The following is a 21,514-nucleotide window of genomic DNA, read 5'->3' on the forward strand; positions in this document are numbered from 1 at the left end:
ATGTTTTAATTGTGTATGAGATTCAAGTATTTGTTGTGCATCTGTTTGTTAAAGGCTGTTTATATTATGTTTCCAAGTCACACTTTCCAGATTTTCTGTGTACATGAACAAAGTGTGTTATATAAATCCCATCTTCCTGCTTTTGTTACATATAATTCATATTTCCACATTTTCAAACAGAGCTTACTGAACCTTACAGCAGTGTTGGATAATTATATAGAAAAACAGGGCAATATGGTTACCATGGATTCTTTATTGTGATCACTGGAACTAAAAAGCTATCTGTATCCGGTGTAGACTTATTTTTATTATGCTACTATTACTATACTGCCATTCCTTCCCCTTTAAAAGTTAATATATTACAGTATTATTAGAGTTGTATTATAGCTTTTAAATACAGTTGGATGGTCAGAGATACTGTATGATGCATTTTTGTGACCACCTTTTATAAAAGTTGGAGATTTTCAAAACCCTAAACTATTTTTTTAATTAAAATATAAAAATATAAATGTATTTAAAAAAATTGTAGCTGTCATTCATATTCGAAGCCTTCTGATAACCGGTTTACGGATAATGGATCCCACACCTTCAATTTTGTAGCCAATGGTTTGTACATTTTATGGAAAAAAAATATAAGCCATCCTTTTCTTTGATCTTTTTACACTCTGAATAACACTGGCATCATTTATCATCAAGTATAAAATGCCTACTAGGTAGCATACCTACATGTCAGAGCTCAAATCAAAAGTAATGTGACCATGAATTTAAAACTCCTTTTTTTTTTTAAACAAAAGGCGTAAGAAATCGGCAAAGGAAAGAATTAGTTTGGTTAATATTCATTTGGGGTAACAATATAAACTACAGATCTGTTATCCAGAAGATTCGAAAGCCATCTTCCATAGACTTCATTTATCAAATATATATATATATATATATATATATATATATATATATATATATATATATATATATATATATATATATATAAACAAACAAACAAGGGAAAGTTGTGCTCACCACTATTTTTTTAAAACCATTAGGCGGGGGTGCAATGAGGGTGTGACCACAAAATACATATAGTCAACTACAAGAGGTCCTCATATGTAAATATCCAAAGCTAATGCAAAATACATTTGTTTTCTTACAGGGTACACCCGTGTTTGTTCATGCTGGGCCTTTTGCTAACATCGCACATGGTAACTCATCAGTTTTAGCAGACAAAATTGCACTGAAGCTGGTTGGAGAAGATGGCTTTGTTGGTAAGTCTTGCCAAACTGAGTTCTCTTATGTCTTTGAGAAGCCTATAGTACCAACAAGTGTAAGAAAGCTACAATTTTTACTGAAGTAGTAACAAGCAATACATACAGTATAATGATGACCACATGCATAAATCATAGAATGTGGAGCTGATATAATATATTTCCTGCTTTAACTGTTTTATTTTTTTCTATTTTATGGCACTTTGTATTGAGTTGTGGTATACCAGGTGTTTTAAATTTATAGTTACAATTTAATATTCCATAGAAGTTTGGGTTTATTCCCCACTGGAAGCAGTGGGAAGTAGCATAAGTAACCCCAGAACAAAAAATAATGGCCAAAAACACACATCCCCCCGAGTATTAAAGGTGCTTTATACATGAAGATTTTTTTAGTGGCCTCTTTTGACTTGTATAAAAAAGCAATGAAAGCTTGCTGTCTGTAAAGTGTGTGCTCTAAAGTGAGAATTTTTGAGCACACACCCGCCGAGAAAGTAGAGGATATGTTTCTTCAACCACCAAGAAGAGTTTGGATACTGGCACACCACTGCTGGCCATGACAAGCTTTAAATGCTTTGCTTCGAGGGTGGGCTGTTGAAACAGAGATTTTGTAGAATGATAAAACGGGCAAAAAAGATCAGTTGTTCCAAAGCTGATGTCCAGAGATAAAGAAAACATCCCAGAGACAAGTAAACATGTGATGTGACTTTAGCAGACCCCTCCCTTCCTCACTTGGTAGTCAGGCTTTCACCTATTCCTTGTATTTTGTTTGAGCATGATGTTTAGGTTAGTCTGTCTTTTGCATTCTTTGTTTCTTGCTTTTCACATACATACATACATACATACATACATACATACATACATACATACATACATACATACACATACCAGAATTAATGAACTTCATTTCAAAGTGCCTGATACCTACTCCTTAGCTGTACCTTCATTTGTTATCTTTAGTACGTGACTTTTTTAAGCTGCCCACTCCTTGACATCTTAATGTATGTGAGCAGCATGAGATGGAATGTAAAAGAATGTAAAATAAATATTTCTTATGTTAAAGATACAGTATGGGAATATCTAAAAACATTCCACACATACCTCTTGTTTCTGTTTTTTCCTTCTGTGTGGAGCTTTAAACTGCAGACCTTTACTTTAAAAAAAAACAAAAAACAAAAAAACTTTTTCATACCTATCAATGTGATTTTCACAGGTAATTTTTGTTAAAAAAAAAAAAAAAAATTGTTATATTAAGTGTCTAGTACTTCGCCATGAGAGTATATGTAAATTTATCAGATATCTGAATCTGTGATTCCTTTACTTTCAGTGCGAACACACCCATTTAAACTTTCAAATACATTATTTTCTATGCCTACTAATCATCAATACTCAACGTAATTATGCCACAAATACATATATGCGAAATTCACAAGAGTTTGGCCGCCATAACGAAAATATGCGGTGTATTTCCAAAAACCTGCGGATCCCATAGAGTTCAACAATATGGCGTTTCTGTGGCAGATTGGCGTTTTTGCTTAAAATTCAAATACTGGCGTTGTGTGGCGGATGTTGGCTTGCAAGTGCCCTGTGGGAATTGCTATTGTGCATATTCCATTATTTTTAATAGGGCTTCATTTTATGTGTATTTACGCTTGGCTGCACGTGTGACCTCACCCTTAGGCTAGATTTTAAGGATATGGCCATTGTAAGGACAGGACTGCGTTTCCTGGCACTCCCTAAGATGCACAAGTTAGGGTCTGTTGGGGGGTTTCACATATGTCCCTTCACCCTTCCTTCACTAATATAACAATGACCAACGCAGTCAACACTGTATATTAGTCAAGGGTGCACCATGCGGTGTGCAAAGTGCAAAAAAAGGTCCGCTTCTACCATTATTGTTGATGATGATGCTACAAAGACAAGAACCTAAATTTTCCACTGAAAGATTTGCAATGTACTCCAGGCTTGAAAATGTATATCTTTAGAAACTCCTCTTGTATTCTCAAAAGGCCGTCAAACCTCATGTTTTCAGTGCTTTGTTAGTGAAGGAAATGAGCACTGAATAGATTATTTTGCTTGGGTAAAATACCTTTATTAGCATTGTTATTCATACTGCTCACTAATAAAGGCTATTGTACTGAACATGTGGAACTTATTTGCAGGGTAAAAATGTGATTTTTATCTTGAGCAAATTGAGTCCAGCGCAGATATCATTAAATACACTGGGTAGGTCATTCGGAGTTCATAGCACAGAGCAGTGTTGAGCAGGAAAACGAGGCTACTACACGGTCGTGTTTATAGGGGCAGCAGCGCAACCCTTCTTGCGTTACGTTTACTATTGTTCCCTTCCTGAGAAATGCATGAAGAGAAAAGCTGAGTTTGTCATTTGATTCTGTTCTGTGTGTTACGTCAAAGATGAGGTGACTATAAACACATAAATTGGTCTTGTTGTATTGGCAATGATGTTATGTCTGTATCTGTGCTATTAAATTAGTTTTTTTATGCACAATTAACCTCATGACATTTCCTAGTGTAAGAGGTTCAAAGTTAAGCACCCCCCTAATAAAATTTGTGCAACAAGACACTTAAATTTTGTTTTCTGGAAGACTGTATTTGCCAGGAACACTTCCTGCTCTGCCACAGCAGGGGAACCAATGTGCACAGCTGAGGTAAGACTTTTCCCTGATGCACCAGTTCCCATGTGCAGGATTAAGGGGGTTATTTATCAAAGGTCAAGTTTTGTTGAGTTGAGTGTTCAAGCGACACACGCAGAAAAAAACCCTGAACATCATGAAGGCTACAAATTTTTTCAAAGGGATCTCTGCCATTGACTTCTTTAGGACCTCGACAGGTTTTAGCTGGAGTATTTTCAGATTCTAGCTATTTCCAGCTTCAGGTTATGATAAATCTCGAAAAATACCATAAAAATTACAGTTTTTCTTTTTAAACTGAAAATTCAAGTTGTGAATAATAAAATACCCTTGAAAACGCAAATTATTTGGGTTAAATACAGCTCAAACTTTAATAAATCTGCCCCTACGTGATTGTTCCTTTTGTCTTTTGGTAGTAATCATTAGCCTAATTTCTCATAAGCGTATTAACAACTGTTTATATGCCTCTGCAAACTAGTTCTATACGGTCTCCAGCACATACCGCCTGCAGTGAGCTACAGCAGCCAGACGGTTACACCTGCAGAATCAGTGCATATGTTACACAGTAGTTCATGCCTGTTATCATCCTTTATGCAGAAACATGTACTGTTTTATAAAAGCCAGACTATTCTTTGTATATGATTACTGTTTTATAAGATATATTGCCAGACCAGGATTAGTACTGCATTATGTATAAAAGAATATGTTTAGTAGTTTAGGAACTTTTACCTGATTCACCAGTTCCCATGTGCAGGATTTATATAATGTTCCTGTTGTTTTTCAGCTCCCTGCAATAAATGGAATTACTTCTCTTACCCTACCCTCACACTCTGAATTCATTTTCATATGTGCAACCCTTGTCTCATTTATGTCTTTCATATGTGCATGAAACACTATATTATACCACTACAGGTCCGTTGGTACCAAAACGAATAGGCCTACAACCCACTGCTTAATTTTGATATTTTTGTAAGACACTTTGGTGCAGTTGTATGGTGCCATCTCATATTCTTCTTACAAGAGAGACTATAGAAAATTTCCCTATAAGCGAAGCAAGGTGCATGCAATTAATGGTAACCAATTGTAACCTGCATAAAAGAGGTGTCCACATTTGTTTCATATAGACATATTTACCCACACCAATATGGGACTTAGCCTCTAAATGCAAAATGAACAATACTAGATAGCCAGGGCCATTCAGGTTGAGTTAAAAAGCAATATTTATTATCACCATGCCAAAATTACTAAAACCATTTAAAATAAGCAGCGCTGCTTGGGGGGTGGGGATCCCAAAACCCTATTTAGTATATACTACGGTACAATGAAAGGGGGCTGCGTGCACGCAAAAGGAAACCTCCAATATGTTACAGTTGCAACCAACTCTTAATCAAGAGTGTCAAACTGGATAAATCCGTAATTAGGTATTCGTGGGATGAAGAGAGCGATGAGTCCTCACGGCTGTAATATAAGTCGCTAATTGGGTACTCAGTTTGATGGTAAAGAAAGTAATTGCTCCAATTCTGATTGTGACTAATAGAATGTCAAAATGTGAAACGGCATGTGAGGGCGGAGCCGGTGTGGGGTTAATTCTTTGATGCCCAGAGTAATTCAGTCCGAATGGTAAGGATAAGGGCACTGGAGGGAGATATATCCCCTAAGTATATCCAATGGATATCCGGATCACGGTGTTTGGGTGGTATAGCAATTGCTATATGGTCATATTCATCCCACCGCTTAGTAGCAGACCGCTATGCAGAGTAAAAAGATACTGACCGTAGTGGATCACCTCCCACACCGGATACTCACGTCCGGATTTCACAATTATTTGTACATCTCCTGCTCATCGTCTTCAATAGGAAAAGGGAAGCTGGATACCGCAATGCCCCTTTGCAGCGCTGTGCCTCGATGAGCAGGAGATGTACAAATAATTGTGAAATCCGGACGTGAGTATGGAGCGTTGAGCATCCGGTGTGGGAGGTGATCCACTACGGTCAGTATCTTTTTACTCTGCATAGCGGTCTGCTACTAAGCGGTGGGATGAATATGACCATATAGCAATTGCTATACCACCCAAACACCGTGATCCGGATATCCATTGGATATACTTAGGGGATATATCTCCCTCCAGTGCCCTTATCCTTACCATTCGGACTGAATTACTCTGGGCATCAAAGAATTAACCCCACACCGGCTCCGCCCTCACATGCCGTTTCACATTTTGACATTCTATTAGTCACAATCAGAATTGGAGCAATTACTTTCTTTACCATCAAACTGAGTACCCAATTAGCGACTTATATTACAGCCGTGAGGACTCATCGCTCTCTTCATCCCACGAATACCTAATTACGGATTTATCCAGTTTGACACTCTTGATTAAGAGTTGGTTGCAACTGTAACATATTGGAGGTTTCCTTTTGCGTGCACGCAGCCCACTTTCATTGTACCGTAGTATATACTAAATAGGGTTTTGGGATCCCCATCCCCCAAGCAGCGCTGCTTATTTTAAATGGTTTTAGTAATTTTGGCATGGTGATAATAAATATTGCTTTTTAACTCAACCTGAATGGCCCTGGCTATCTAGTATTGTTCATTTTGCATTTAGAGGCTAAGTCCCATATTGGTGTGGGTAAATAAGACTATAGAAAATGTTACTGCTCTGTAACTTCCTTTAGCTAAAGGACCCTGTCCTCCTCCATTTTCCTGTAACTTTCTACAAAGTGGAGTGCCAGAGGCATTAGCAGTGGGCGACTTTTCTAGCTGCTTGCCAGAAATCCTTTGAGCTATTTACAATAAGCTTCACAGCAGTTGCTAATTTATATTAAATATGTAAATTCCAGCATATATCATACCCATAAGATAATATAGAATATAAGAATATAACAGCACCTCTTGCACTGAAGCTTTTAAAAAATATATGCTGACAACCGCAGATGTCTAGGTATACTTCTCCCTTCCCATTGTCAACATTAAAGTGGGGTTGTGTTGAGTAGGCTCTTATGTAGAAAGGATAGCAAGACTCTAGATATAATGTACCTTGTTCATGCTTCTGACCAATTGTAACTTAACATAAATCCACAGTAAACCTCATTTGTTCTAGGGATCAGGCTTGCCAGTGTTTTGGACCACTAGCAACATTTACTAAAAGCCAAATATTTCTAAAACGCGCCTGGTATCACATTTTTCACTAAGACCCACTTAGGCACCGTCAGATCATAATGTCTTAAAATTTGCTTTATAGTTCTACAAAAAGTCTCTTGAGAAGCTCAGTGTATGCCCAAATTGAGATACTTGAAGTAATGCCTCCCTACTGAGGTATGAAGAATAAAATGTTTCTAACTCATATTATAAACTACCCTCAAGTCTGGTGTACATTTTCATAATTTTCCCGTTCAGTAACATATCTTAGCATTACAAACATATTTCTACATATACTGTTATTTTTATAAGTGGGGAGCTGCAGTATTTTTCCTCATCCGTTAAATCTGTCTGGCAATTTGTCTTGAAAAATGATGGAATGCTTGCTCAGGATTACCAAAAAATTGCTTTTGAATTTAGAATCTCTCAGCCATCAGCATGACATTGCTTTTTACAGGATGCTATAAAAAAAAGTTTGACTTCTTGATTTATTGATGTCCTTTAATTAAACTGTTATGAAAACGATTGTCTTTTTTCATTTCTCTGGATATATCATTTTCTGTTGGAAATAAAATGTTGTTATTTAAGCCATTGTTATGCACAAATAATATCCCTTTCCTCAGCAAGAACTAAAGTATTATACCATGTGCTTGAACAGCTGATGAACAGTGATATCTAAATATCTACATGCTTTACTAGTACTTATCACATAGGGTCATTCTTAATGAATCGCCATGACCATTGCAGCCTAACACAATCAATTCTGAATGTGAAGCAAATCATCAGTTTAAAAAAAAATGTACATGTTATTATGTTAACTGCATAAGTCTCTCTTACAAAAAAAAAAAAAACAGCCACAGTTTTTTTTCCTCTCCAAAATAGCAGCATCATTGTGGGTATTAAAACTTGGCCCCAGTTTGTCACAGCAGATGCAATTTAGCATCTGTTTTTTTTGCATTGGAATTGTAGGAAATCTTTATGGGGCAGATTTATTAAGGGTCGAATAGGAAATTCAAATTTCCAAAAAAAGTCAAAACTCATTCATTATCCAAGCTCTATTCAAATTTTAATTCAGATTCGAATTTTGACATTTATCAAACCTAAACCCTGGGAATAATTCAAATTTGACCATTCGCCACCTTAAACCAGCCAAGTTCATGTATAAGTTACTGGGAGAGTGACCAATTTGAAGATGTTATTTGCCTTCCTGACATTCAAGTTTTTTCCAGAGAAAAAACTCTATTCGAGTTCTATTTGAGTTTTCGGGTTGGTAATATTTAATCTGTTGTATCCTTGTCAGTAAAATGTTTGATATATACACATCTGCAAAGTATGTTGGTGCTTTTATAAATAATGATAAAAATGCTGTGATTTGTTTTTGATAAGCTGCAAGGATTCCGTTAACTGTGTGTGGTTATCTTTCATTTTGATAAAATAAGACCTGCCATAAACCTGAAAAGAAAGGAGATCTTTAACATGCATCATATAATTATGAAGCTTTGCAAGACCTTGCAGTAGCCTCCAGATTTAACTTTGATTGGTGCAAAGTTAATTGGTTGATGATTCTTCACGGTTATCTGTGTATTCATGAAGGCATGCAAGTTGCTTTCTAATTTTTTTGATAATTTCAATTATTTTGTATTAAATGTCATTTTGTAGAACATATTTGGAGTTGTGAAATTAAACAGATGAATTCAATCAAAATGTATTTTTAACCCTTTAAGTGCCACAGAACGTAGAATCTACGTTCTGTGGATCAAAGGACCAAAGTGCCACAGATCGTAGATTCTACGTTCTCCAGCACTTCCGGGTTTGCGAGCGGAGGAGCGGCTGTTAGAGCCGCTCGCTCCGCTCCTTCACGATCCCCTGCCCCTAGACAACGAGCAGGGGATCGTGTGGCCCCTGGGGCGCGATCGCCCAGGGGCCCCAAAGCAGCAGCAGGGACGCGTTTCCTATGCGTCCTGCTGCTGCCTGCGCTTCACTTCCGCCCAGCTCCGCCCCCACATGCCTGATGATCGTTGGAGCTGGAGATCTGCTGCGTGGGACCCATTATCAACGATCTGCAGCATCTACCCCAGGTAAGTGTAACATTTACACACACAAAAACACACAAACACACCAACACACACTTATTACAGTAATATACACTTACATTCACACTTACACACACTCACACATAGATTTTTGGGGATTGGGGGGGTCACACACACTCACAGCACCCATGTACACTTGCACACGCGCACACGCGCAAATAACATGCAATTTACCCGTTGTGCACACGCATATGTACATGTATGGCTTTGTGGCTTTTTTTTTTTTCTTATCGCATCGTCTCTTTTTGGGCTAAAAAAAAATGTTTTATTGCCGTTCCGAATAGCGTATTCGCTAACCGTACTGTGCAATAGCTTTAGTATGTTATTTTGGTGGTTATATTGCAATTTTCGGTATTTTGGTGCATTTTTAGCCATTTTATTGAATTTTTAGCCATTTTATTGCATTTTCAGCTCTGCATTTGTGTTGTTCACTTGTTTCTGTCCGTATAATCGATTTGGCCCAGCTAAAATATTCAAACGGTAATTCTGGTGGCCGATTACACTAGTGTGAAAAAAAAAAGCATTGATTTTTGTGGTTTTATTAGTTTTTGGTGATTTATTTGCATTTCACACTGTTCTGTGTTATTTTGTTTTGCCTATGTAAATTTTATCTACTATATATCCATTTGTGGGTCTCTGTGCGCCACATAGTTTGGTATATCTATGCATATTGGGCATCAAAGTGTTCAGTAGACCCCTGTCGTTCATATTTAGGATGTTTTATGCTGATACGTTACGAAATGTGGGGCACATAATGGGGTAAAATTCAAGCTTTGTGACGATTTTCAGAAATTTGATAAAAACCGTTATGTTCAGCATTGCTTTGCAGTTTGGCAGTTTGCAGTAGAAACACTTATTTACCCATTTTGGATTCATCAGAATGTGTACTTTCTGAAAATATATGGTTTTCTGGGGTCTCTGTACTGTTAGGGGGGTCTAATGTCGCATAATACACACACCAGGTGCTTATATTGCAGCAGCCAGCGCGTCAGCTGTGAAAATGTCTATACATATTGTCATTTGGGGGTCTCTGTGCGCCACATACTTTGGTATATCTATGCATATTGGGCATCAAAGTGTTCAGTAGACCCCTGGCGCTCATATTTAGGATGTTTTATGCTGATAAGTTACGAAATATGGGGCATATAATGGGGTAAAATTCAAGCTTTGTGACGATTTTCAGAAATTTGATAAAAACCGTTACGTTCAGCATTGCTTTGCAGTTTGACAGTTTGCAGTAGGAACACATATTTACCCATATTGGATTCGTCAAAATGTATACTTTCCGAAAATATATGGTTTTCTGGGGTCTCTGTACTGTTAGGGGGGTCTAATGTCGGATATTACACACACCGGGTGCTTATATTGCAGCAGCCAGCGCGCGTCAGCCGTGAAAATGTATACACTATTGTCATTTGGGGGTCTCTGTGCGCCACATAGTTTGGTATATCTATGCATATTGGGCATCAAAGTGTTTAGTGGACCCCTGGCGTTCATATTCAGGATGTTTTATGCTGATAAGTTACGAAATGTGGGGCATATAATGGGGTAAAATTCAAGCTTTGTGACGATTTTCAGAAATTTGATAAAAACCGTTATGTTCAGCATTGCTTTGCAGTTTGGCAGTTTGCAGTAGAAACGCTTATTTACCCATATTGGATTCGTCAGAATGTGTACTTTCTGAAAATATATACGGTTTTCTGGGGTCTCTGTACTGTTAGGTGGTCTAATGTCGCATAATACACACACCGGGTGGTTATATTGCAGCAGCCAGCGCGTCAGCCGTGAAAATGTCTATACATATTGTCATTTGGGGGTCTCTGTGCCCCACATAGTTTGGTATATCTATGCACATTGGGCATCAAACTGTTTAGTAGACCCCATGTTTATATTTAGGATGCTTTATGCTGGTAATGATACATGGACAATACGATGCTGGAAAGTTGAAGCTTTGAGGCAATTTTCAGAATATTTTACCAAAACCGCCAAATTTGGCAAAGCCTTGCGACTCAGTAGTTTGGGGCAGAAAGGCATGGGTACCCATTTTAGATTCTGTATAATGTGTACTTTCCAAAAATATATGGGTTTGGGGGGTAAACATATATTTCTGTGTTTTTACCCCACAAAAATGCAGTCAATGTGTTGATTTTTCATTAGCTGAAGTTACCCACAGGACTATTTGTATGCGCTAACTTCATTTTGGGGCCTCTAACTGCCATATACTTTGGTAAACCTATGCACAGTGGGCACCAAACTGTTTGGAGGACCCCTGGCAATCATATTTAGGGTGTTTTTTTTTGGTGCGTAACGATACATGGGTGATATGGTGCTGAGAAGTTGAAGCTTTGAGGCAATTTTCAGATATTTCACCAAAACCGACAATTGTGGGAAAGCCTTGCGACTCAGTAGTTTGGAGCAGAAAGGCATGGATACCCATTTTAGATTCTGTAGAATGTGTACTTTCCAAAAATATATGGGTTTTGGGGGGTAAACATATATTTCTGTGTTTTTACCCCACAAAAATGCAGTCAATGTGTTGATTTTTCATTAGATGAAGTTACCCACTGGACTGTTTGTATGCACTAACTTCATTTTGGGGCCTCTAAATGCCAGATACTTTGGTAAACCTATGCACAGTGGGCACCAAACTGTTTGGAGGACCCCTGGCAATCACAATTTGGGTGCTTTTTTGTGATACATAATGATACATGGGTGATATGGTGCTGGGAAGTTGAAGGTTTGAGGCAATTTTCAGATATTTCACCAAAACCGACAATTGTGGGAAAGCCTTGCGACTCAGTAGTTTGGAGCAGAAAGGTATGGGTACCCATTTTAGATTCAGTAGAATTTGTACTTTCCAAAAATATATGGGTTTGGGGGGTAAACATATATTTCTGTGTTTTTACCCCACAAAAATGCAGTCAATGTGTTGATTTTTCATTAGATGAAGTTACCCACAGGACTATTTGTATGCGCTAACTTCATTTTGAGGCCTCTAACTGCCAGATACTTTGGTAAACCTATGAACAATGGCCACCAAACTGTTTGGAGGAACCCTGGCAATCATATTTAGGGTGTTTTTTCTTGGTGCTTAACGATACATGGGTGATATGGTGCTGAGAAGTTGAAGCTTTGAGGCAATTTTCAGATATTTCACCAAAACCGACAATTGTGGGAAAGCCTTGCGACTCAGTAGTTTGGACCAGAAAGGCATGGGTACACATTTTCGATTCGGTAGAATGTGTACTTTCCAAAAATATATGGGTTTTGGGGGGTAAACATATATTTCTGTGTTTTTACCCCACAAAAATGCAGTCAATGTGTTGATTTTTCATTAGCTGAAGTTACCCACGGGACTGTTTGTATGCGCTAACTTCATTTTGGGGCCTCTAAATGCCAGATACTTTGGTAAACTTATGAACAATGGCCACCAAAATGTTCAGAGGAACCCTGGCAATCATATTTAGGGTGCTTTTTCTTAGTACGTAATGATACATGGGTGATATGGTGCTGGGAAGTTGAAGCTTTGAGGCAATTTTCAGATATTTCACCAAAACCGACAATTTTGGGAAAGCCTTGCGACTCAGTAGTTTGGAGCAGAAAGGCATGGGTACCCATTTTAGATTCTGTAGAATGTGTTCTTTCCAAAAATATATGGGTTTGGGGGGTAAACATATATTTCTGTGTTTTTACCCCACAAAAAATGCAGTCAATGTGTTGATTTCTCAGTAGCTGAAGTAAAGTCCTGAACAATTTGGATGTGCTAACTTCATATTGGTGTCTCTAAATGCCAGATACTTTGGTAAACCTATGCATAATGGGGATCAAACTGTTCAGTGGACCCCTGGCAATCATATTTCAGGTGCTTTTTCTTGGTACGTAATATAGTTTGGGATATGCGGAGCAGCAAAATAAAACCTTTGAAATTATTTTTCAAAATTTTGAATTTTATTTTGAAAAACCGCTATGTTCAGACAAGCTTTTCTGTTTGGTAGTTGGGAGTAGAGAGACATAGTTACCCATTTTGTAATCGGCAGAATGTGTACTTTACAAAAATGTATGGTTTTCTGGGGTAAACCTATGGTTTCAGGATTTTTTGCCTTGGAATCTAAAGCATGCCGTTTTCTGCCTTAGTGCTTTCAAAATTCAGTAATATACTGCCGGGAGTTTTTGCTGTACAGAAGTCCTAAATCTCCCTAACACTATACATATCTGGTATTGGCACGTTCGAGAGACATAAGGCTTTCCAAATCAGTTGGATTTTCATCTGTAAAATTAAATATTTTTCTGGTATAAATTGATATACGATGAAAAATGGTAATTTTTCATTTTTTTTTGGTATTTAGCACTATAAATTTTTTTGCACAGGTGGAAATACATGAAAACTCAGGCAGATTTAGAAAGCTCAGTTTCTACCGAAAAAAACAATGTATAGTTTTCCTAGGTAAACTATAGGTTTCCCCTCAGAAAATGCCCCTAAAGTGAGAGAGCACAAAATGCTTAAAAACGGCTGGCATTTCGCGTAACCAAAATGTGAAATTCTGCTGGCACTTAAAGGGTTAAAACAGAGATTTACTTTAACGCATACAAACATATTGCAGTCCGTTATCCATCATCATTCTCAAAGGTGTAAATAGTAAGTCTCTGTAAGAATGTATAATTCTGTGTAATGTTGTTTATTGGATTCTAAACTTACCACACAATTTAGTAAATTCTAGATCTAATCTATTGAAATGTTGGAAAGAAATACTTTGACGTTGTGTGTGTTTAAGTTACAGTTAAGTAGTCAAATTCCTTTTATTTTAAATATTTTTTCATTTATATAATTTTGTTTAGGTTTTAATTTAATGACGGCTCTATTTCAGTTTTAAGAAATATGTTATCTAAACTGTCTAAATTCTTTTTCCCAGAAAGCCCCAAAACCTACAGTTTTTAAGCAAGCCAGTACAGCATTTTGGTGTAAATGTGTGAAAAAAGTTGTAAATCTGAGGGTTGGGCTGTATGTAGTTTATTTATTTAACCAAATATTGTGTCCATATTAGCCAGTAGTAGTGTAGTCATCTGAAAGGATCTGGGGGAAGGTGAGGAGCAGAATTTAGGATTTCTGGGGGGTTTCGAAGCAAGGTTTAGTTGTGGGTGGGTGGAAATTAAACTTTTTTTCAAAGCGACTTTCTGCTTGAGGCAAAACATGGTGGGGGATTTAAAATTGGTTAATCTTGTATAAGTAAAAACAATTTCTTTCTTTCAGGGACCAGACTGTGATCATTTATCAATTATGAGCTCTTGTAGCTAAGTTAAAAGGCTTCCAAGAGTTTGAGTTCTTCCTTTCCTGAGTTGCAGAAGGTGCAGCTGCACATGGAATGTTTTGTTTACATTATAGGCCTAAATGGCAGTGAACAGTCCCATTTCCATTTCCTTTTACATTGTTCAGAAGTAGAAAACCCGAAGTGCCATGTCATCAAGCTGATCCCAGTGTATATCTTAATCCAAAATGCAAACATTTTTCAGTTATATTGACAGGACAGCTGGCCAAATATGGTAAAAAAACACGGCAATAAATTACTTTTACCTCAAGTTCCCCATTGCCATGCCAAGTTAACATTCTGTTTTACTGTCACCTATAATTTGTGTGCATGGGTCTTAAAGTGTATATAAAAGCACACCGCTTAGAGGAAACATTCGTTGATACCTCTTTTACATCCATTTTACATTGATTTTGTGGCCCCTGAAAAATGTAAAATGGGGGTTCTACTGTAGCCTGAAAGCTTGTTCTCCCTCAAAACAGCCCAATTTATTTTGGTTTGGCATGGTGGTCTTAGGGAGTTCATCAAAATCGAAAGCTTTGAAGCATCGCCAGCCTAGAGCACAGCTTGTTTATAGATGTAGGAATCATTTTAAGCTAAAACAATTCCATTACAATCAGTTATAACCACTTTTTAAAGTCCTCGGTCCTCAATTGACCATTGTTCTAGGCCGCTTATACCTTGCCCTTAGTTTGCTGCATAAGGCTACTTGTTCAGTGTGATACATAAATAGTGTTTATATGCAAAGAAGCCTGTAGCAGATGATTTTAAGGTACTTTTAAGATTCTTTGTACTGACACAAGTCTTGAAGTGCAGTGTACAGTCATGGCATGTATATGTAACAATAACTTTTTGGGAGCTCCTGGCAACCCTGAGCATTCGTTTACAGAATTCTTAGTATGAGATGTTCTAAAAACACATTTCAGATGGATATCAGGGCTCATGTATTAAGATAGGAAATACTGTAAGTTCCATCAGTGACCTGTAGTTTTTATGGCATGTTGGCACAGTGTGCCAAAGAAGTCAAGTGCTTGATCAAAATGGGTGCACGTAGCACCATCCATGCACTGCACCTCACAGGCATTTAATATGTGGCATTTGTAAGCGTGCGGGATCCACAACAGACACTTTCTTCTATTTAAGGCAGTTTATTTACACACAGGAGTGACCAGGATACAAAACATAAAAAATAAATCCTGCCCACTGGGCACTACCTTCACACATTTGATGAGTTCCTCCACTAAACTGGTGGACTATGGGTAAGAAAACATGTCTTAGGGTCACCCCTGTACTCACAATTCTTCTTGGGGGATTTCTCAGCCTCCTGGCTTTCCTCAATCAGACAGACTCGCACTTGGTCATGGACTCCCTTTGCACCTTGCAGTGCCAGGTAGTTAATACAGAAGTGCCCTGTTGCAAGCAAAACATTCTAAATGCAAGCAGTTTTATAATTCTTAGTGTCTGCATACAACTTTATTCATAGGTGTTTTCTCCTGATCTAAAGCTGCCTCTTCAGTCAGCAACACTTAAGCCTGTGCATGGGGCCAAAACGAAGGTTTGCTTTACCGATATTTTGTCAGGGCAGGTTTGATAAGCCCCTAAAGTAAGGCTTGCATTGGACCTTTCATGTAGTCCTCTCCCGATGGGTGTGCCTAGGTGCTCTTGTGATCCAATATGTGTCACAGTGTCCACAAACTGGTCACCCTGTTTTGGTCTACCCCCTAGTTGGCTTAGTCAGCCAAAGATTCATTTATTTAGCAGCTTTGCCAGACTAGTGATTTTTCTTTCTTGGTTTATTACTTTTGGTCCGTTACAAAATAGTGATATGAAACAGCAGGAAATATTTCCCCCACTCCCCCTATCCCAGCCAATTGTTTTTGGAGACTTTTTATATTATTTGTAATAAGGAAATTATTATATCTTTGCAAGGGCCATCTCAGATTTTAAGTTTCACCCTTGAAACAGAAAATAAAACCTGCTAATTTCAGGTGGTTATTGTTTGTCATTGTTTAATGGTTTCCTTTATTTGCTAATTAGCGAATAAAAATGATATTGAACTTTTGGAAAACCTGCAGGACTGTGCTTGTTGATATTTTCTTTGGCAGACCAATTGGAAAGAAGGAAACAATATAGGGGGTGATGACTGGGTGTATGCAAACACATCCAAGTTTCCAAGTTGGAGTACTTGGCACAGTGATTTGTTTTCATCTCATCTGTGCTCCATTTCGTTTCCTTTTCAGTGTATTGCCTTCTTCCCACAGCTTTAGAAGTGCATCCTGTTTCCTTCCTCAAACAGACGTCAAGCTCTAGCATTCCTGGACCTGCAATTGTTAAGTTGTCTACAGCCTAAGGACCTAAAGCAATGTTTGTGTGTGGGATACTTCCACACACTGATGTCAGCCTTAAGTGGAATATCTCTGTGGGATTTCCTTTAGAGGCAACATTTAACAGCCAATTCAATGAAAGTGGTTTTGCTTTACTAATCTGTGTAATATATAAGACTTGTAAATGCTCACTTTGATGCTTCTTTATAGGGGTAAAATCATTAGCAAAAAGCATCGTTTTCTTAAATCAGACACATTTCCTAAACCCCAGATACACACCTCTAATTGCTTTGCTCTTTTTTGTTTGTCCTGGAGGTCATATTCCTTCTCCATGTTCGCCTTTGGGGGCACTGTAGGCTATGACTGGCATGAGCACCAGTATAAACTACATATCCAGCATGTCCATGTCTTGAACATGCTCTTAGCCCAAAGTAAAGGGGCCATGCACAAGTAAAGCCTCTTTTATTTTTTCATTGGATTAGTCACTGTCAAACATATCATTTTGAGTTCTACGGAGTCTATCTGACTTTTCAGATCCCATTAGTTAATAATAATAATTTATGGCAAGTGCAAAAAGCCCCTAGAAAATAATCTGTACAACACCCTTTCTATCTCTAGGCCTGTTTATACACATCTTGTGATATATTAACAATTTTGATTTTGTAAGTGCTACCACATATTTTTGCATTTTATTTACTTATTTTTTTTCAAATAGTGCTGACACATTTACACGCTCATTCATCATTTTCATCAGCTCCTTGCCCCAGTAGAGCTTACAGTCTAAGGTTGCATTCACACACTGGCCAATTTCATCAGGAACCAATTAGCCTTCCTGTATTATTTTGGCATTTCGGAGGAAACTGTAGTACCCATAGGAAACTCATGCTGACTCCGGGAAAATATAAACTCCTTACAGATAGTGCCCAGACGCCCATCTCTGCGAGGCAACAGCTTTAAACACTAGGCAAATATCCTGCTCATGTTATAGTTTAAATTATTTTGTTTATTTAAATAAACACCCCCATTGGACTTTTTCATTTGGAGGTAATATTTAGTACTTCACATACACATTCTCCTGCCACATGGTTTAAAGCCTGTCTGATCTGGGTACCTTGACAGTGGCCTGTTTAAAGGGTGGTTCACCTTTAAGTATGTTATAGAATGGCCATTTCTAAGCAACTTTTCAATTGGTCTTAATTAATTTTTTTATTTATTTACAAGCAGCAGGTCTCTAAGCCAGGTTGCTGAAAGTCTAAACTGTTGGAATCTAAAACATTATTCAATAATCCTCTCAGTACCATCATAATAATTTCATGAATTAAAATATCTTACTTGCAGACATCAGTAGGGACGCACCAAATTCACTATTTTGGATTTGGCCGAACCCCCAAATCCTTTACGAAAGATTCAGCCTAATCCTAATTTGCATATGCAAATAGGGGTGAGAAGGGGAAAACCATTTTTTAGTTCCTTGTTTTGTTACAGAAAGTCATGCGATTTCCCTCCCCGTCCCTAATTTGCATATGCAAATTCGGTTCGGCTGGGCAGAATGATTCGGTGCATCTCTAGACATTAGTTCTGTTTATTTGAGGTAGTGACAGAACCAAAATCCAACATTTTGTAGGGAGTTCAGTTCAAAGGTAAAATAAATGTGAAAACATTATCTCTATAGCTCTTTCAATAAAAGTTTATACTTTTTATGTGAACCTTTTTAGTATGTTTTTTTTTACATTCTGGGTCTCATTCTTTTATATTTCAGTAACTGAAGCAGGTTTTGGTGCCGACATTGGGATGGAGAAGTTCTTTAATATCAAGTGCAGATCGTCAGGGCTTGTTCCCAACGTTGTTGTTCTAGTTGCAACAATTAGAGCTCTGAAAATGCATGGAGGAGGACCAAACGTGAGTCCCTTGGAATATTTTCTGTCCGTCTTTCAGCTTCTTGTAGAAGATCCACTATTCTAATCATAATTTTGTTTGGTAGAACCTTATCTGGAATGATAGGCCTCTCAAATTATACTGTTCATTGGCAAGTCTAGACATTACTGTGCCCTAAAGTGACATTTTCAATTTTTTTGTGAATGATGATGTTTCCTGCGTAACCAGAGGCATAACTAGCACAGATGAATGAGAACTGTGTGGCTATGTATATTGTTCATCATCTTTAGTATAACCCTAGTTCATTGGTATCCCAAGAAATTCCTAGTTCCCAAGTAAGTTCCCTTCTTGTGAGTGGATTGGCAAAACTTCTTGGTTCCCTTGTAGTATAAAAATGGACTGTACTGCTGCCAGCCTCAAGGGTAGGATATACGAGTTAAACTCTGGGTTATGAGTTCAACAAGGAGTCTGTTCCAGTGGGAAGTTTTGTCTAGTTTCTTACAAACTTTGACAGGTGACTAGTAGACTGGTGGGACCTGAATTTCCTGTAAGCTTATTATCCTGGAAACTGTCACTATAAGGTTTAGTAGAATATGCATTTTATAAATGATGTGCATAATTTTCTTTACATCAAGTGTGAGTGCCAGCACTACAGAAGACATGCTTTTATAGAAGTTATTATACTTAAGCTAAAGGCTAATAAAGCTTTAGTGTAGAAATAGAACAGCAGAAACGCACTCCAAAATGCCTCCAAAGTTACCCCTGAAAGTTTATGCCCTGCTCTCTTCTGCTGACTGTAGAGTAACACTCTACAGTCCGCATCCCTTCTCTTAAATGTGTCCGTAACAATAGAGTAAAAACATTTTTTTTTACCTTTACACACTACACTTCGTGTGCATTTCTGCATATTTTTTAGTTGGTAATTGGGCATGGATTTGCATATTGGAGTGCCTCAATCTGCTAACTTTGTTGCTATGCAGTTACCTGAGGTGTCGGCTAAGATCCATACAGACCCTGCTGTATCCATTTTGTATTTCATTTTAAATTTGATTATTTGAATTTACTTTTCCAGGGTAGCACAAAACTTTTAAATTTTTAAAATCTGAACTAAATCCCCCCCCCATCTACACATGATTTTTTGATGATAATGTCCCTTTAAATGTGTTGTCTCTGCTTTCATTTCAGGTAACTGCTGGTGCACCACTTGCAAAAGAATACACCGAAGAGGTAAGGATCTAGCTGTTTAAGTTTTTTATAGTTTAAATTAAATGACATGCTGAAAACATATTGTGATTTAAATGTTTCACTGCACAAACAGAATACCGCTCTGTGATGGAAGAATAAAAATAAAAAATGTTCTTGCTAGATTGTGGTTGTTTACTTGAATAGGAACTCCTGATACTATCAGTGACTGCTGGATTATGGCCAGAAAATGTGACTTTGGTAATTTTGTTTTGAAATCTGCTTGTCAATGATAGGAATAGGTGATTTCCATTTGGGCAAAGGACAGGCTGCATCGCCACTTAAAGGCACTTGGTTGAAGAATCCACCATGATAATGTTGTCCTTAAGGGAAACAAGAGAGTCACTGATACTTAGCTTGATATGTGATACATTGTTGATCTATAATAGAAAATATTGTTATTGCATATGTTTATATGTGGATTTATATTTCCAGATTAAATGTAAATACTAACCACTGTGCGACTGGAAGTTTCCAGGTTATCCATGACATATGGGAGACCTGCATGTATTGTATGACTGTATACAGCAAGGTTTCCATGCAGCCATGGATATATATCTGTCACCTTTCATAATGATTTCCAGTAAATGTACTGTAGATGGCACTATGGATTAGAGCATAGACTGGCTTGTTTGATAATCTTGTTTACAAGCACTGTAATGCTGGCAACTTGATAGTGGCTGGCAACAGACTCCAAGTAGATCTTTTGCAGTTTGATTCAAAGCACAAGCCTAGCCATATGCTTAAGCATTCATATACACAACAACAATTATCAATTATTTATATATAGCCCAAAGCAGGAAGAAATTATCCTTTATTTATATATCGCCACATGTTACACATGCGCTTTACAGAGATTGTTCATCATTCACATCAATCTTTGGCCTTAGTGGAGGCTCCATTCATTCACACATTATTGATAATATTTTGGAGTGTGGTAGGAAGCCCATTCAGAACATTCAAAACTCCATGCAAGGACCCCAGCACTGCAAGACTTCATTCCTAACAACTGTGCCACCATGCTACCCCAAGTGAAATTCTTAAACTTTTGTTTATTTTATTACGTATTTTCACATGCGACTAAATTGTATTTTTTTTCTTTTATGTGAATATTTTTTCCATTGTATTCCAGAATCTTCAGCTTGTTCAGAATGGCTGTTGCAATTTACAGAAGCAGATTCAAATTGCTCAGAAATTTGGTGTCCCTGTTGTTGTTGCCTTAAATATTTTCAAGTAAGTAGGTGCACCTCAATTTGCATCTGGTAAATCAGTCAGTTTTGATTTTTTTCCAGTGTTCTTGGTGTGTTGATTCGGTCCTAGTCAGACGGGATTGTAGGCCTATTTGTACGGTGGGATCATTGGCCCCCAGGTAAATTATCTTACCATATGGCCCAGCATATAGGTGGCCAAATCTGACCCTGATGTACTTATTTGGCAGTGTATGGCAATTTTATGAACTGGGCATTACAGATTGCCATTGGATTAAATATCTGTTAATGTCACAGGTCCTGTTAAAAGATTAGCCATGTAGGGAGAATGCGTGACACCTGCATATGAGTTAAACACCTTAGCAACAGATCATTGCGGTTAAATCTGTTTGAATAGCTTCCATGGTGTTAAATGGGACTTCTA

General features: G+C 37.6%; 1 protein-coding gene across 1 annotated transcript in view; it reads left to right on the plus strand.

Moving 5' to 3' along the window:
* Positions 1–21,514, plus strand: part of mthfd1l.L (methylenetetrahydrofolate dehydrogenase (NADP+ dependent) 1 like L homeolog) — a 121,653-nt gene that overhangs the window by 51,772 nt on the left and 48,367 nt on the right. Inside the window, exons 20-23 of the mRNA XM_018262983.2 lie at positions 1,148–1,259; positions 18,525–18,664; positions 19,826–19,867; positions 21,015–21,115. Coding sequence (XP_018118472.1) covers positions 1,148–1,259; positions 18,525–18,664; positions 19,826–19,867; positions 21,015–21,115 — 395 coding nt within the window. The remainder of the gene's footprint in view (positions 1–1,147; positions 1,260–18,524; positions 18,665–19,825; positions 19,868–21,014; positions 21,116–21,514) is intronic.

Source organism: Xenopus laevis, chromosome 5L (genome assembly GCF_017654675.1).
Source record: "Xenopus laevis strain J_2021 chromosome 5L, Xenopus_laevis_v10.1, whole genome shotgun sequence".
Classification (NCBI taxonomy): Eukaryota; Metazoa; Chordata; class Amphibia; order Anura; family Pipidae; genus Xenopus; species Xenopus laevis.